Source organism: Cetorhinus maximus, chromosome 7 (genome assembly GCF_964194155.1).
Source record: "Cetorhinus maximus chromosome 7, sCetMax3.hap1.1, whole genome shotgun sequence".
Classification (NCBI taxonomy): domain Eukaryota; kingdom Metazoa; phylum Chordata; class Chondrichthyes; order Lamniformes; family Cetorhinidae; genus Cetorhinus; species Cetorhinus maximus.
This window is the reverse complement of record NC_135885.1, coordinates 19,586,189-19,604,979: the sequence shown is the minus strand read 5'-3', so window position 1 is coordinate 19,604,979 and position 18,791 is coordinate 19,586,189. Positions and strand designations below refer to the sequence as shown.

Sequence of the window (18,791 nt, the reverse complement as noted above, 5' to 3'; positions counted from 1 at the left end):
TTTTTCTGTGCTGTAGTGTTCTATGGTTCTATGGGTGACAGTTTCCCCTAGAGTATGGGCTTTGGTCTCCATTTGAGCCTGACGGCAGGGAGAAGTTGGGAAGGGAAAGGGCTCTCCACCTCACACCTTCCCACCTGATTAAATGGCCTCATGCTTCCCACCCCCCCTCTCCCCCTCCCCCAGAAGAGGTGGATAGTGGGAGGTATTCAATTCCATTCACTATGTTAGAGAAGGTTTTCCACGAGCAAGCTAGATAAAAAGAGTAAATTTTGGGAAGGTGAATTAATTCAAAGCAGAGCACAACTTGACAGGCATTAACTGGCAGCAGCATCAAGTACCAACAGCTGCACATTAACAAGAAGGACAGAATATATCAGTAACTTGTGCAGCAGTGCACCATGAAAATAATCTCAGCATCTGTGAGCTTTACTAATAATAGAACCCAACATCACTGTCAACCTCCCACACATTACTAAAGGATAGCAGCCCCGAGCAGCTCATGTTAATAAATCAGCAGCAGCTGGGATAAGCATGAACTTTGTGCGTGTGCGTGTGTGTATGTGTGTGAGGGTGAGTGAGTGTGTGAGAGTGTTAGTGTGTGTGACTGTGTGTGCCTGTATGTGTGTGACAGAGAGATCCTGTGTGTGTGAGTGTTTGTGAGAGTGTGTGTTTGTCTGTGTGTGTGTTTCTTTTTCTGTCTGAATGTGTCTTTTTGTGTGGTGAGTGTGCATGCATCTCTGTATGCGTGCGTGCATGAGTGTGTTTATGTGTGTGTGTATTGTGTGCAATAGTGTGTGTGTGTTTGTGTGTGAGCATGTATCTCTGTGTGCTGAGTGTGTGTGCGTAACTCCGTGTGTGTGTGTGTGTGTGTGTGTGTTGGGGGGACGGTTTGTGTATGGGTGTGTGTGTGTGTGTGTGTGGAATTTGGTCGTATATCAATATTTGATGGCTTCTATGAAGACTAACCAGCAAACTGTTAATTACCGCTATCTGTTTCGCACAGGCTCAATTGGGTTTTATAAATCCTGGATGACTTGCAGCTGTTGGGGATCAAATGTTGCAACACTACAAAATTGGGGTTGATGGTTTGGATAACTGGGATTTTAACAATGAAGCACCAATCTCTGAATTGGGGTATGAGACCTCAGTAGGGTTCAAGCACATATCTGGGTCAGACAGGTAGTGAGCACAGAATTCTAGGCTGACACTCCAGGAGGTGGAGTCTTTCAGATGGTCCATTAAACTGAGACCTCTTCTGCACTCTCGGGTGGACGCATAACATTCCACGATATTGGTTCAAAGAAAAGTGGGGGTGTTATCCAAGGAATATTTTTCCCTCAACCAACATCACTCAAAATCAGATTATCTGGCCATTATCACATTGCTGTTTACTGGAGCTTCCTATGTGCAAATTAGCTGCCGCATTTCCTGCATTACAACAGTGACTAGATTCCAAAGAAGGAATTAATTGGCTGTAAAGAGCTTTGGGGTCTCCTGTGTTCATGAAAGGTGCAATAGAAATGAAAGTCTTCCTTTCACTTAGGTGGATTTTATATTTGCCATCCAGGCATAGAATTGGCATTGTGGATCAGCTGCCTGTCCTAGAAACTAAGGGCAACATTGTTCATCCTGTGGGTGGGCATGCGTCCCACCCGGACTGGACTGAGTTAGTGCAGGAGGGTCCCGATGTCCTCGCGCGCTCTCTCAATCTTTCGGTCAGCGGCCGCGCTCCCGCCGACAATTAAGGGTCCTATTAAGGCCCTTAAGTAATTGATTACACTGCATTTTTCGCTGCTCGCTCAACCGTTCGGTTGGCGGGTGGGAGAATAGACCTGGCGGCCTTTGCATTTTTTAATGAGATCTCATCCACGGGAGGGATGAGGTTTCCAACGGCAACTAAAAAAAAATTTTAAACATCCTTTTTTTACATGTCCCTCTTCGTGCGACTGAGTCACTACTGTTTAAAGCAATTAGGCAACTCCACGTGACTGAGTCACACATGGGGACATGTTTATATAATATGTAAAAAGTTTACTTCTCATTTTAAAATCCTCCAGCGAGCTGTCAGTGTGCACTCCCCCCCCCGTGCATGCGCGCACTTCAGCACTCGCGGCCCTCACGCCCCCCACCCAGCAGCGCTGGCTGGCCAGACAATGTGAAATCGCGGCAGAGCCCGATTGCGGGCAGCGTTCGGTCACCTGGCTGTTCCCGGGCCCACCCACCACACCCTCCCGACGAGGGGAGAAACCTGCCTTAAGCGATGTTCATTTAAAGAGTAGAAACGCGTGGTGATGATATTGAACACAGGTGGCTGATCCTTAATGTCAGTTTTATGCCCAGATGGCAAGTTAAAAATCTATCTCAGCAGCTCTGCGAAAATCTCACAAAGAACTAGACCTTGATTATAGCACTAATGGTAACTGGAGTTGCCTATTTGCTTTAAAAAGTAATGCAAGAAATACATAGTAAAAACAATATCTCTTCAATTTGGTTTTAGTTAGATATCATTTTAATTGCACTTTAATTTTAATTAGATGCGTTTGGATGAAGAAATCCCTTCGGCAAGGTTTGGCCTCATCCTTCTAAGTGATAAGCACAGTCATATGTGTGACAAAGGTTATATAATCACAAGTTCAATATGCCCTACGGCTATGTGTAATCATAATATGCCATGTAGTCTCTTGGGCTTCATGTCCTACTAGCAATTCAACCCCTCATCCCATCAAACTACAAGTACCTTCTCTGTATTTATAGAGGATTGATGAGTGCTAAGAAAATGCCTTATTGACATCTAAGAATGGAGCTGATAGATCCAATTGTTGGCACTTCCTAGGTATATTGTAGCCATTACTGAAACTGAGGGCATCTTTTTTTTTAAATTCTTTCATGCAATGCAGGTATTGCCAGCAAGTCCAGCATTTGTTATCTCTGAAGATGCTGCCTGGTTTGCTGAGTATTACCAGCACTTTCTGTTTTCATTTCAGATTTCCAGCATCCGCAGTATTTTGCTTTTCCCAGAAACTGATAGGTCAATGGCAACTCGCAGGCGAACAGGGTGGGCTTAAGACTGTCCTGGATTTTGCAGCCAGGGCAAATGAACTCACTGGGGAGGATTTTTCCCTCGCGTCAGTCGGGCTAGGCGGGGGCGATCGGGAAGCTGACCACCGCTCGTGATCGGGGCCCGACCGCAATTTCACGCTAGCGGGCCAATTAAGACCCACCATGTGTGAGCCATGCGCAGCAGCGCTCAGCGTGCCTGTGTGTGTGTGTGTTTGGGGGGGGGTGGCAGGAGGAGGGCGAGCACGAACTTTGTGCACGCGCACAGGTGCATCTTGAATAGCTCCCTGAGACTCAGAGTTGCCTCAGGGGGATGAAGAGCTATGAAAATTAAAACTAAAGATTCCTAAAATGGTATAAAATATGCCCCCCCCCATGTGACTGTCACATGAGCAAGGACATGTTATTAATTAAATATTAAAATTTTTAATTTTATTTTTATTTGCTGTTGGAAACCTCATCCCGCCCGTGGATGAGGTTTCCTAAAAAATGCAAAGGCCGTTTGGCCTTTTTGCCTGCCCGCCAGCTGCAAGGTTGGACAGGCAGTGAAAAATTTCACCCAATTACCCTTTTAATGGTCTCAATATACCTTTTAATTGTCGGCGGGTGTGTTGCCTGCTCCGGCGCGTGCCTGCTGACTGAAGTATCGTGCAAGTGCGTGATGACACCAGGACACTTGCCCGACATCATCATGCGTCATTTTACGCTCGGTCAGGTTGGGCGCGGGCGTGCCCGATGAGTGGAAAATTCCCCCCCACTGTTCCTTACGCTTACAGCTGTCTGCAGAATTTTCATGCTCTTTAGTGTGGTGACTTACGCTAACGATGTATCCATTTTGGTGCTGCACCCTCCACAGAGAATCTGGCTCCTGCATGAACAGGACAACATTATCTCTTCAACCAATCAGACCGAAGAATCCTCATTGAGACAGGAAAGGGCAAAATTAGGCTCTGTAGCTCCCATTCTCTGAACTACCAAGATGGCGTCCACAACACACGAGCATCCTTCTGATGGGAAGGGCACCAGATGCCATAGGGGTTTACGAACGTCCACCAAACAATGGCAGGCAGCTGCCAATTTGGAGCCCTATGTTCCAGCCTGTTCCCTCCCTTGACCTCACACATGTGTTCAGTGTCATGAAGAACTCCTCACCAGTGTAATTTAAAGGGATCACCAACTACTTGCAGGTTCTTTGCTGAATTATTTCTTCTGGCTGCTGCTGCAATTCCGTGGCTCCTTTCTTGTACCTGTTTAAAGTCTCACTAGTCTTCAGGGATTTTTCACTGCCTGTCCAACCTTGAGGTTGGCCTGGCTGGTGCTGAAGTACATTTTTGGTGACTTCAATGCTTGTGCACAAGCAAGTTGCTTCCAAAAAATACTGCCATAGTAGTGGCATCCTCGTAGCGTTAAGCATGGCTGGGAGAAATAACAAAGGCTATGAAGAGCAGGATGAGCTGCTAGAAGAAGGAGAAGGAGGAAGGGGAGAAAGACTCTCAGCAATGCCCCTTTCCAAAAAAGCCAGCACTGTCTCCTCCATTGGGGTTAAAACAAACAGACGTGCCTCTTCCACTCCCATTAATTCACACTGCCTCCTGTTCTGTGCCACCTTCTCATATAAGGAAGAGGAAGGTGTTTCAGTGAAAGTTGTTCAATATGTTTGGGTGATGTGGTTGTCATGGTTGATTGACAGTTTGTGCATGCAGTGAGATGTCAGGGTGAGGCTGACAACTATGCCATATATGTAAAAGCATGGTAAACCCCATGAATGTTATATATGAGCTCTGATTGACAGAGTTTGTTGGTAATTGGGGTGTGGTGAATTGAGCACTGGGTGAGGGTGGATGTAGCATTTAAAGATGCTCTGCTAACCTTGACAGCTCCTGTGAAATCATTAAAATTCTTCCTGCACTACAGCCAGATCCTTGGGGCTACACTCCCCGCAGTGACATTCGCCACTATCACTTGCCACTGTTTTCTGAGCATATGTCTGGAGTAGAACTGTAACCTACTGTGGATACAGTTCCATCTCTCATTCTACCTTCTCTTCAAGACCTCTTGTTCAAAGATAGGCCTCCAGCACTGAGCAAGCAATGAGCTGTATTTTCAGGTAAGAGAACATCAAGATGGAGGTGTACACTCCACAACCTTTTAGACTTTTAAGAATGAAAAAAAAGTAAAAACTGGGAAATAAGGATACTGCTCCAAACTGGTCTTGTATACTATAAAATTGAACACCAGTAGAAACTGGGAAATAAGAGTACTGGTCCAAATTGTTTTTTTCCCTTTTTGGACAAAAAAAATGCCCAAGCAGCCAGGCCATTCTGGAAGCAGTACCCCTCCACAGGGAGGCTTGAAGCCAGAAAAGCAGGGAGGGCCTCAAAGCCTTCCTGGGCGGCCGGCACCCGGACTGCCATTGGGATGCTGCCTCCAGGCAACTGACCGAGCCCCCAGTGCAGGCCAGCTGGAACTTTTCAGTCAGCCTCTGATAATAGGCCTTAATTGGCTTTCATACACCCTTATGAGGCTAACCACTACTTGTGGAGGGACGGGTAACCCTGTCACCACAACAGCCCCCTCCTACCCCCCCACCCCACAACCTGCTGCTGGGAAAGTGGCCCCAGGGCAAGATGGCAAGCAAACTGGCACACTGGCCAGCGATAAAGATTTCTGTGCCCGTCTCTTCCGTCCTCACCCCCATTAGAGCTAAAAGTCCAGCTCCGTGTGTTTTAGAAAAATAGAGAAATGAAAAAGGTCAGCTGACTCAAAAACCCTGCCCCTTTATGGTTAATCTTAACCCACATTGCCATCCTTTCTCCTATTTCTTCAAAACATCACTTGGTACCTTAAATTCATTCATGTCGTCTCTCTAGCCCCTTTTTCCAGATATCTATTATCTTTTGTATGAAACATTTTTTCTGTGCTTTTGAAACAAAGTCATTTAAGATAAAGGAAATAGACTTTGTTAAAACAGTGAATAGGGAAATTTCACTTAAACTTGTTAACCAAATTATTACAAGTGGCAAACAGTGATCTTAGAGCCCCTTTTATTCCATCACCTTCTGTAGTACCGCATTGTAACCAAGGCTGAAGTTGTTTAGCCAAATCTGACCTATATGTAATTCCGATCCCACACCCATGTGGTCGACTCTGAACTGCCCTCTGAAGAAGTCTATCGATCCCCATAAACACAACAGTTCAAGGGGTTCCAGGAAAGAATAGAAGGGCTGAATATTTTTTAAAATGTGAGAAACTTGCAAGTGTTGATGTTCAAAGAGACTGTGCTCGTATAAGGAATGCGAAATGTTAACAGCTACAGCAAACAATTAGAGAGGCAATTTATTTTTATTATTCATTCATGGGATGTGGGCGTCACTGGCTAGGCCAGCATTTATTGCTCATCCTTAATTGCTCTTGTTCGGAGGGCATTTAAGAGTCAACCACATTGCTTTGGGTCTGGAGTCATGTGTAGGCCAGATTAGGTAAGGATGGCAGATTTCCTTCCTTAAAGGACATTGGTGAACCAGGTGGGTTTTTACAACAATCGGCAATGGTTTCATGCTTATCATCAGACTTTTAATTCCAGACTTTTGTTGAATTCAAATTTCACCATCTGCTGTAGTGGGATTTGAACCCAAGTAGCCAGAGCATTACCCTGGGTCTCTGGATTACTAGTCCAGTGACAATACCACTATGCCACCGCCTGCCCCCTTAATTGTTAATTGGCCTTTATGTAAGCCAGGGGATTGGAGTACAGGAATAAAGATGTCTTGCTAGAGATGTATAGGGTTTTTGTGAGAACACATCTCGAAAACTGTGTGCAGTTTTGGTCTCCGCATTTAAGAAAATATAAATTTGTAATGGAGGCGTCACTGTGAAGGTTCACTCGAGGTTGTCCTCTAATGAGAGGCTGAGCAAATTGGGTCTATTTTCTCTGGGGTTTAGAAGAGTGAGAGTCAATCGCATTGAAACGTACAAGACTCTCAACGGGCTTGATAGGGTAGACGCTGAGAGATTGTTTCCACTGGACAGGGAATCTAAAATGCAGAGGCACATTCTCAGGATAAGGGGTTGATCATTTAGGACTGAGATGAGGGGAAATTACTCCACTTAAAGGCTTGTGAATCTTTGGAATTCTCTGCCCCAGAGATTTGTCAATGCTGCTTCATTGAATGCATTTAAGGTGGGGACAGACAGACTTTTGGTCTCTCCGGGAATTAAAAGATATGGAGAACGGGCTTGGAAGTGGAGTTGAAGCCCAAAATCAGCCATGATCATATTGAATGATGGAGTAGGCTCGACAGGCCATATGGTTGACTCCTGCTCCTATCTCTTGTTTTCTTGAGAAGAGCCATCAGCTTCTAAGGGCAACTAGGGTAATAAAGCCCACATTCTGAGAATTAATTTTTAAGGAGGGTTTGGAATCCTACCCAGCTTCCCCTTTCCATTGTAGTGAATCAAGATAACCTCAACAGCCTCCCGCACAACTTCCCATGCCAGAAGCTTTCATTGCTACATCCTTGCCAGTTACAAAGTAATGAAGCACTGGCTGTGGCATAAAGTATATGATTGAAAAAACATTATATAGCACTTTTCATGACACTTCAAAGCACTTTTCAGCCAATGAAATACTTTTTGATGTGTAGTCACTGTTGTAATGTAGGAAATGCAGCAGCTAATTTGTGCACAGCAAAGTTCCACAAACAGCATTGTGATAATCTGTTTATTTTGTGATGTTGACTGACAGATAATGTTATGATCCCAGCTGATGTTAATACTGGACAAGCCAGATCTCATAGTGAAACCTGGCTTGATAGATCCTAACATTTCTTTGAGAAAACCGTGGAGGAAAGTCACTGAACAAATTCACAGGAGTCTGCTGATGAACTTTTAACGCAATGAATAAAATATTTATTAAACCATAAAAATGAACTATATTACACCAGACAAAAAGGTTAGAAAGATCTCCATACAAACACAAAAAGCTTGACACACAGATTTCTCGCACAGTTGCAAATGGTTTTCTGCCGGTGAATTCTTGAGCATTCATTCGCTACTTTTTCACCAAACTCGTATCTCTCCCTGAGACACCCAATACCACACTCTAAACTCACAGCTTCCTCAACTGTAGAACAAACAAATGAGTTCCCAAAACTCAGTCTTCCAGGAGCATCTCTGCTAAACTGATCGCTTTACTGAGTTCCATAACTGATTATTCAGTTAACTACTGTCCCAATAGCCTTGTAGTTTGGCTTCTCAGAGAGCTTAAAATCCTTGTCTTCACTCTCTGACACACGCTGAACCCTCTGTGACAGATGCGACCACGGATTTCTCAACAACCCACCCAGACATTTGTCGCATTGTGAGCCAGCCAATCTCACTGAAACATTGGGAAAAATTTTCCCCCCGTTGCGGGGGAGTGCAGGAGCGGGTGCAGGCAGGCGCTCCTCCAATCGGGGGCCGCGCCGCCATTTTACGTGGGCAGGCCAATTAAAGCCCACTCAGCGTGACGTCCACCAGGAAGTGCTATGCGCTCCCTGTGTGGGCAGGGAGGGGATTCCCTCAGCCAGGAGTGCGCTCTTTCCCGCATGCGCATGAAAGAGCGCGCTGATCTCCCTGAGACTAAGTGCTGCCTCAGGGAGTTCGGCTCCAAATTTAAAAATGTTAAAGGAATGATATCAAAATTTCCCTGACATGTCCCCTCATGTGACATGAGTTGGGACATGACCATCACGTTTATTCAAACTTTTATTAAATTTTTAAAAACCCTCATGAAACCTCATCCCAACCGTGGATGAGGTTTCATGCTTTTTCTTAAGCCCGTCAGGGCTCCCAGCCTGCCCGCCAATCCTAAGGTTGGATGGGCAGGTCCATTACTGATGTTAAATACTTTTTAAATGGCCTCAATAGGCCGTTGACAGGTTGGCCGGCGCACAGCTGGTTCAGCTGCGCCTCCGCCGATCTGAATTTGGAAGTGATGCGGGGAGACGTCAGGAGTTTTGCCCAAAGTCATCCCGCCTCATTTTACGTGTCGGCGAGTGGTCCCTGCCCCCGCTCGCTTACCGGAAGTTCCTCCCCATTGCGTTTCTCACAAGGGTTTCCAATCTCCACATCTGAAGATCTCACCTTAGGATTCTTCCCAAAAGTTGCTCCCACTCGCAGGGTTTTCAATCTCACATTCCAAGATTCTTTCCCCCGGGATCTCTGAGTACACTCAAGTGTCACCTTCCAAGCACAATTCCAGATCTTCGGCCATACCAAGCAGAACACCACTGCCTTAAAGGGGTACCTTTGCCCCAACAGCCTGCAGCATGGAGTCACCAACCTTCGGCTGCCTTCTCGGACCTTCAGGGCGCCTCTCATGCCCACGTCGCTTAAAGTTTGCTTTCTGCATCTCTTTCTAGAATTCAGAACCTATTACTCTGCTCCTTTCTTGGACTTCACTTAAGGGGACCTATTCCTGTCCCCCTCCCTGGTTTGGGACCTTCTGCCTGTCACACTCTCACGTCCTGCTCCATGTGAGCCCTACTAGATATTGGCGCTCTGTATGAGGTTATCTGATCTGCCTCTTCATGCAGTTTTCTCTTTTCCCTCCTGTGCAGGTGGACAGGGCTGGCCCCTGGACTGAAGAGTGGAAAAAAACTCAAACTATGTATGTGCGGCCATTTCCTGGCCAGCGCATGTGCAGGAGGCCCAAGGTCCATTGGGAACCCGAGTTCCCAACCTCCAATTAAAGAAGGTGCGTTTAGGTTTCACCACAATAAACATTGGCTAGGTCACCAGCGACAACTCCCCTGCTCTTCTTCAAAACGCTGTGTCTAACGCAGGATGGCCGCACAAGATGGCCACCAATACCTTTCTGCTTATACCCTCTGGTTCTCGCATGAGCAGAAATCCACTGATGTCACTCTGCTGCACCCAGCTTGCCAGTAGTGTTGTGCATGCATCAATATACCACACACGTGCACCATCTGCCTGTTTGTAACTGCTTGGAGTGGAAGAGAAAAAAGTGTCAGTCATCACATTCGTTGCCCCCATCTTGTTAATTCTCATCCCAACAGTCCGATCCTCCATTCTTAGCCTGATGCCAATACCGTGAATGCCCTGAGAGGTACTGGGCTCATCTCCTTTTCTGAATTCACCTCAGCTCCCCACATTCCGCAACTTGGGCAAAAGTTTTCTAATTGATTTTCTAATGCAGTTCTCAGTGGAGGACTGATGCATCGCTTGGATTTTATAAAGACAGGATTCAGACAACTGGTTAATACTTCTTCACCTTTACGTAACTGTACTTTGGGCATTTGCACAAACTTCTCTCTCTTTTTTTTCACATAACTCTTCCCATCAATAACTTGTATTAATTCAGCTAACAAAAAAACCCCGAGAGACTGAACCTGCTTTGGTGTCTTGTCCTATTACAGATTTTATTAGAATAGTTGTTTTTAATAAACAACGATTCAAAAGGAGAATCTTGATAAACAAGCATGAAAACCAATAGTCTAAATACACATTGCGGTATCTTGCAATAATCAAATCAGCCAATATAAAGAATCCAAAAATAAAACAAGGCCAATAAGATATACCAAGCTCTTAGCACCTTTATTAAAGCTCTAAGCCATAGTACGTAATTACAATGACACTGGATGCTTAGGCCATCTAAAACACAGCCATGATTATTTGAGCAGCACCATCTTTGTTCCTGGCTGTTGCTTACTCTGTTGTATCGGTGTAACACAGTACAACTGCGCATGCGCGGCGTTGGCGGCAAACACAGCCAGTTCAAAATTGTGGCATAGGGTCTTTTGAATCCACTCAAGCGGGCAGGTGGGGCCTCAGTTTAAGATTGCATCTGAAAGACAGCATCTCGGACAGTGCAATGCTCCCTCAGTACTGTCCTGGGGCGTCTACATTGATTTTTGTACCCAAGCACTGGAATGGGACTGCAACCTGGAATCTTTTGATTCGGAGGTGAGGGTGCTACTAACTGAGCCACAACTGACCATAGACAAGATATATTGCTATATATTGCAAAGATATATTGCTACTAACTTTACAGAAAGCAAAGGTATTATGAATAAATTTGAATATTAATTTCTGTAGAATTCCTGAGCAGATAGGGAATTAACTTTCACTGGTGACAAAGTCATTTGTCTAAGAAGTCACAAAAAAGACAATCAGTGCATACTGACAGTGGTGATGTCGATCTCCTCCCTACTGTGTGCAGGGAGAAGAGACAGACCATTAGTCCTGCCTAAAACTTGAGCCCATTGCTGATGCTGTCTTTGTTTCCATTTAGATTTATGTTATTTGCTCTGAATAATTGAATAGACGTTCAGTTGAGTTTCATTTCCTATGCATTGCAGCATTGCTTTGTTTACCAGAGTCAGCCACTGTGGAAATGCCACAGAATAAATATTAATGAGATTATTATCAGCAATGCCTAGGATATTTTTACATTAGCACATTGCTCCTATATTTTAACAAATGGGTATCAAGGAAGACCTTGCACTGTGCACTTTGGGACCAATGATAGCAATCCCGGCATTAGTGCCAGTATTACATCCTCCAATACCATTCAGCATTGATTTCACTGGACGATGTGGTGTCAGTGGTAGGGAACCTCTCTTTATGGGTCTAGCAGGTGTTTGCACCACTACAAGCACCTGTCAATCCCATACCTCCACTAAAACTCTAATGACTGCTATCCATCTGGGAGGAGTGCCTCATCCCCTAAGGCCCACAACCACCCCTGTCCCTCTCAGGGATGTCCCTTCTGTGACTTTGGATTTTTTTGTACTAACCTACTAAACAGTAGTTGTTGGAAAACCATTGCAGCATTGCAATGGGAATCCGGGGGGAAAACCCTCCATTGGTTGGAGACATCCCTAGCACTAAAGGAAGATGGTTATGGTTGTTGGAAGTCAATTACCTCAGTTCCAGGACCTCACTGCAGAAGTTCCTCAGGGTAGTGTCCTAGGCTCAACCATCCTCAGCTGCTTCATCAATGACTTTCCTTCCATCATAAGGTCAGAAGTGGGGATGTTCGCTGATGATTGCACAATGTTCAGTACCATGCGCAACTCCTCAGATACTGAAGCAGTCCATGTCCAAATGCAACAAGACCTGGACAATATCCAGGCTTGAACTGACAAGTGGCAAGTAACATTCACACCACACAAGTGTCAGGAAATTACCATCTCCAATGAGAGAGAATCTAACCATGGTCCCTTGACATTCATTGGCATTACCATCGCTGAATCCTGGGGGTTTACCATTGACCAGAAATTGAATTAGACTAGCCATATAAATACTGTGGCTACAAGAGGAGGCCAGAGGCTAGGAATCCTGTGGCTAGTAACTCACCTCCTGACTCCCCAAAGCCTGTCCACCATCTACAAAGCATATGTCAGGTGTGTGATGGAATAGTCTCCAATTGCCTGGATGAATGCAGCTCCCACAACACTCAAGAAGCTTGACACCATCCTGGACAAAGCAACCCACTTGATTGGCACCCCATCCGCAAACATTCACTCCCTCCACCACCAATGCACAGTGGCAGCAGTGTGCACTTTCTATAAGATGCACTACAGGAACTCACCAAGCCTCCTTAGACAGCACCTTCCAAATTCACGACCACTACCATCTAGAAGGACAAGTGCAGCAGACACATAGGAACACCACCACCTAGAAGTTCCCCTCCCAGCCACCCACCATCCTGTCTTGGAAATATATCACCATTCCTTCACTGTTGCTGGGTCAAAAACATGAATCTCCCTTCCTAACAGAACTGTGGGTGCACTTACAGCACAGGAACTGCAATGGTTCAAGAATACAGCTCACCACCACCTTCTCAAGAGCAATTAGGGATGGGCAAAAATGCTGGCCTAGCCAATGAAGCCCACATCCCATGAATGAATAAAAGAAACTACCTACTCCAACCCATCTCCTTCTACAACAAAAACAGAAAACGCTGGAAAAGTTCAGCAGGTCTAACAGTATCTTTGGAGAGAAAAGCAGGGTTAACGTTTCAAGTCTGTGTGACTCTTCATCAGAGCTAGGTGTTTGCTTCAAATTTCCAGCATCCGCAGTATTCTGCTTTTTGATCCCATCTTCTACTATATTGTCCTGAGGGATTTTTTGCACTCTTGCAGTAAGATTTTAAACTGAGGTGCTGTCCCGGTCAACTATTTCAGGTGGCCATTTAAGGTGCCTTGGCAACACTCAACAAAGAGCAAGGAATGTTTCTAGTTTCTTCACCAACATTCAACTAACACCTCAAAGATAGATGGTTAGTCATTCATCTTTAAAAAAATACACTCTCACAGTGTGGGCTCGTTTTTAAGGCCAGGATTTATTGTTCTCTTTAGCTACCCTGAGGAGGTGGTAGTGGGCCATGTCCTTTATAGCAGATTGACACAATGGAATAAAAACAAAAAAACTACTGCAGATGCTGGAAATCCAAAACAAAAACAGAATTACCTGGAAAAACTCAGCAGGCCTGGCAGCATCGGCGGAGAAGAAAAGAGACACAATGGAATGTCTCGCTGGGCCACTTCAGGAGGCATCAATTGTTGTGGGACTGCTGTGACATATAGGCAGGATTCCTTTCCTAAAGGACATTTGTGAATCATTTGAGGTTTTTACGGTAACCTGATCCTTCATGGTTACTTTTACAGACACCAGATTTTGTAAACTAAATTACAATTCTCAAATTGGCATGGTGTATTTTGTACTGATATCTTTTCAATTATTAACTCAGTTCTCTGAGTTACTAGTCCAGTGAAGTAGCAACCCTATGCAATGCTATTTCTCCTTCATACAATCTTGCCATGTTTGCCTACGTACCAACAGCGACTGTGCTCTTCAATAAGTCATTGCTAATGAAAGGTTTTGGGTCTTTTTTGGACAGGCATTTCTTTGCTTCTAAGATTCTCTTCCATTTTTTGTTGTTCTGAATATTTTGGCATTTGGCATCCCACATTGCCTGTGTAGGTGGTCCTCCAATCATTACATCCCTGTGAATGCCTTCAGGGCTCGGGTATCTAAGTAAAGTGATTGTAGGCCAGGAGATCAAACAAAGATCATCATTGTTTTGACTTAGCACTTTTATCATGTGTCCTTATGTGATCTTCCTCCACTCTGCAAAGTCAAATAAATTTATGGGACATTAGAAGAATAAGTGAACGGTAGCAGTGACATATATTTTACGGCAGTTTTTAAGCTTAACCATCTCCAGTAAAATAACAAATAGTCATGACTGCTTCACTAAACTGCAGCACACATAATATTCTCTTATGGAAGTTTTTCATTTTTAACACAGCCTTCCACCAGCATCATACCTATTAAAGTTCCTTCTGTCTTCTTCACTCACCCACCTGGAAACAGCACGACAGTTCCAAGAGCAAACTAATGTACCTGATTATCCAGAGTGTTGTTACTTTGCATTCATGGGATATAAATTAGAGAATGGATTATTGAGCTCCCCAATATACATGCCCAGGGATCCTGTGGTTTTGAGCCCATGATGGCTCTAGGACTCTAATGCCAAACAGCAGGAAACCAGCAAATGAAAAAGCAGTGATGGGTTAAAAAAGAAGGTTCAGGAGTAGCAAAGTTCTGCAGATAGGAGAGAAAGGTTGTTCTCTCTGCGGCTATGAAGAATCTCTGCCAATATCAGTTTCTTTAAATAACAAAAAAGAAAAGTACAATGGTGCTATGAATTTGGCTGTGTGGTACCCATTTTTCAGGCCCTAACTGACCTACCATGCCAGGCAACAATTGCCCTCTTCTGCACAACCATAGCTCCCCTGGCCAATGATTGTGACCCAGACTGGCCCAACCTTCAGACACCAATCGTTCTCTGCAGCTCACCAGCTCCATTGAAATGAGGCTCATGATCCAATGACAGGAGCACCTCAGATCTCACCACTCAGTCACACGGGTCATACATTGTATCACCTGCTCGCTTAAAAATGTGCACCAGGATTTCTCGGCCAATATTCTGTATTGCATTTTTACCAGTGTGTGGAATAGAAATTAATAATGAAGGGGACAAAATGTTACTGTTTTGATGTCTGCAAGGGTAATTGTTGGAGATATCAATCCTGATCTTCTATCTCTCATTTAAACAGAAATATATTTCCCCAATTATCATGTAAGTATAAAGAGTCCAGTGGATATATAACTAATTAGATCACTTATTGTTAAACTAGACCAAACAGAATTACTCATGAAGGGAGTGATTAAGACAAGGCTAAGAAGTGGAAATAAGCACTTTCCTAAAAGCAAGACTTCTGTTTCATGCTGAAGATGGATACAAATATCCTTTGTTCAGATTACTGTTTAAAATGGTCAAAAAAACATACAAACAATGACAGACAGAAAACGGCCCACTGATTCATCCAAACTGTCTCCCGTATCTACCACATTATGTACACTTCCCACCAACGCTCCCTCAAATTTTTCTTTCCTGTCTCTTTGATTGTGTCGGCATCACTGCCTAACATCCGTATTCCACCAACATTTATGTGGCTAATGCCAACTGAATCAGACGGTGACCTGCTGATAGTCACGATCATGAAAAACTAATCAATAGAAATGGTCTAGAGGTGGATCTTGAAGATTTCCAGTGATGGGGCTGTGACTATTTCCTTTGGCAACTGTGGGATTGTCCTTGAGAAAGAAGATTGTTGATATACTGTCTTGGAAAGAAATGATCTTTGTAGTTTGTGTGGATCGCTACCTCGTGTTTTGTCGTTGCCGGAGGGCACTCGGTACTCACTGTTGTCAACTCCCAACAGTCCATTCCATATTTTTTTGAACACAGTCAGTCTATTTTTATGTGTCCTGTTTCTTACACGATATATTCCAGGTTACTGCGAGGCCACGCGCTTGCACAGCTTGGGGGGAGCATTGCTCCCTATCCTACTCGGGAGTCATGTGATCTCTCAGGAGAGGCAAGGTCAAAAATGAAGACCACTTAGGGAAAATGGCTGAAAAAATTTCTTTCCAACTCCCTTTAGCAATTGAATCTGGCCCGTTCATCAAATTTGTTATTTTATTTTGTTGCAGGACCTACAGTGCAATTGTAAACAAAGTGCCGTACATTTGGCAAAAGAAGTTAGTTATTCTGTGCTCTCCTTCCAGATGGATACCCGAAAGAGGAGATGGTCTACAAATGGAGGAAAAATTCAGTAAAAACAGGGAATCAGAAGTCTTGGCGGCTCTACCAGTTTGATTTCCTGGGCTTAAGAAACACAACCAAAATCATTGAAACAACTGCAGGTATTGAAATAAAATTCTAATAACTTTTTAGCATTTAAGTGCCTTTATGCTCCTCAAATTGTGATGTGTGAACTTCCAGTTAATAATATTGCTTGCAGTTGAGTGTTATGGTCAACAACAGTTATTTAAGTGTGCTTCCAATCAATTGGAGCAATGGAGGCATGCGTTGGAGGAATCAACATAGCTGGAAGATGCAGAGTACATAATGAAACTGGAGTGAAGTGTCAACTTTTCATTTTGTGAGCACAGCTTGCCGTGCTGAAAATTGAGTCAATATGATTAGTTGTTTAATTAGCCATTGAACTGGCCAAGTGGACAGAAAAGAGACAAAAGGAATTTAGTCTGGAGAAGCATGAGGTAATGTAATTGAGGAGGGCAAACAAGTTAAGAGAACAGACAATAACTGGTAGGATACTGAGAAGAGTAGAGAAACAGAGAGGCCTTGGATTGCATGTGCACAGATCCTTAAGGCATCAAGACAGGTAGATCAAGTGATTAAGAAGGCATATGGGATACTTTCCTTTATTGGCTGAGGCATAGAACATAAGAGCTGGTGGAGTTATGTTAGAAATGTATAAAACTAGTTAGCGCATACAGCCACCACATTACAGGGATGGTGTGATCACACTAGAGAGGGTGAAGAGATTTACAGACGATATTGGCAGGAGTAGAGAATTTAAGCTATGAGGAAAGATTGATTTTCTTTTGAACACAGTAGGCTAAGGGGAGAGCCAATTGAGGCGTGTAAAATTATGAGGGGCCTAGATAGAGGGGACAAGAAGAACTTATTTCGCCCATCCAAGAGGTCAGTGACCAGGAGGCATAGATTTAAAGTTGTTGATGAAAGGATTAGAGGTGAATTGAGGAAAATCTTTTCATCCAGAGGTTGGTGGATATCTGGAACTTCACTGCGTGAAAGGGGGATAGGGACAGAAACCCTCAAAAAATTTTTTAAAAATATTTGTATATGTACTTGAAGTGGTTAACATTTTGTTTTAGGCTGGCATGGACACAATGGGCCAAATGGCCTCCTTCTGCGCCATAAGTTTCTATGGGCAGAATTTTACAGTCCCATTGCAGTGAGAGCAGGGCCGTAAAATGCAGCGAGCTGTTCAAAACTCCATTGCCTTTGGCGGGAATGGAAGACCCTGTCAGTGGGAGGGGCTGTAAAATCCCGCCCCATGATTCTGTGAACAATAAAATAAAGCGGGCCGGAAATTTCTAAATTGGCCACCACATGTAAAACCGAGCAGGGGTGGTGGGCCTCAGACACCAAAGGGGTTGGGATTGCCAGAGATTTTTATTAGTTTGGAAGATTCAGACCAGTGACTGCGCTTCACAAAAGAACCTCATTGGCTGGAAATGTACAGAAGTTGTGAGAGGTGCTATATAAATGCGTATTCCTGTTTCCCCATTTCTTTCTAAAACAAAAATCCCATTCAGTAAAAGGAATTCAATTAAAACCCACACAGCTAATCACATTAAATCCCAAAGATATCAGATTGTTTTCAGCACTCAGGCTTTACTATTCCTTCTCCTTGTAAAGCTCGATACCAGTCTCACCGATGATTGCCACCTCCCGCTGTCCCACACTCTGGGCGGAATCGTCCCAGATTTGCACAAAGTGCGGTAGCGGGCGGCAAAAAAAGTTGTTTTACCCGCCGGCTGCATGTTGGGTTTTTGTGCCACATTGTCCCATTCCCGCCCCATTAATTATGCAGCCGCAGGAAGCAGGCCATCTCACTGGCGGCGGCCTCCTGATTTGCCCGCCACACCGTTACCTTGACACTACCTCACACACAACGCCATAGTTAAACTGTAGCCGTGCGCATACTTCTCAATGCTTGCAGCCCAGGACTGTTCCGGTGAAGACATGTCCCCAAAAGCCAAGAAGAGTACAGCCCCCCCCCGGTTCAATGACGTATCCCTGGGATGCCTTCTGGATGCCGCGGAGGCCCACCGCGATGTCCTCTACCCCCAATCTGGCCGCAGGAGGCCCGTCAGTCTTACCACTCCGGCTTGGGAGGTGGTCAGTGCCAGTGCTGCATACAAGAGGTCGGCCATTCAGTGCAGAAAATGGATGAATGATCTCATCCATGCTGTGAGGTAAGGCAACCATCTCATCACTCTAAACTCACACACTCACAGGCCCATCACACATTCACTGGCATCTCACTCACTCACTGCCAGCTCAAGAAACATCACTACTCACTCTCTCGCACACACCCTCACATCTCCATCTGGCCTCATCTCCTCTGGAGACTGTCTCCTCAGCCCTCCCACCATCTTTGGGCCACTTGCAGAGATCAAAATGTGCCCCCACACACACCCTAGGACACCCCCTTGCCCCAGTACAGACCTTGCCCAGCAGCCTCTTTCCTTGCCTGAGGCCACTTTTCCCCCTTCCCTAGCCCTGCAACCTTGGAAAAGCCACCCCCGCCTTACAGTTGATC

General features: G+C 44.7%; 1 protein-coding gene across 2 annotated transcripts in view; it reads left to right on the top strand.

Moving 5' to 3' along the window:
* Positions 1 to 18,791, top strand: part of gabrg3 (gamma-aminobutyric acid type A receptor subunit gamma3) — a 639,852-nt gene that overhangs the window by 369,402 nt on the left and 251,659 nt on the right. For both annotated transcript variants that reach the window (XM_078545150.1, XM_078545149.1), the window contains exon 6: positions 16,201 to 16,338. In XM_078545150.1, coding sequence (XP_078401276.1) covers positions 16,201 to 16,338 — 138 coding nt within the window. The remainder of the gene's footprint in view (positions 1 to 16,200; positions 16,339 to 18,791) is intronic.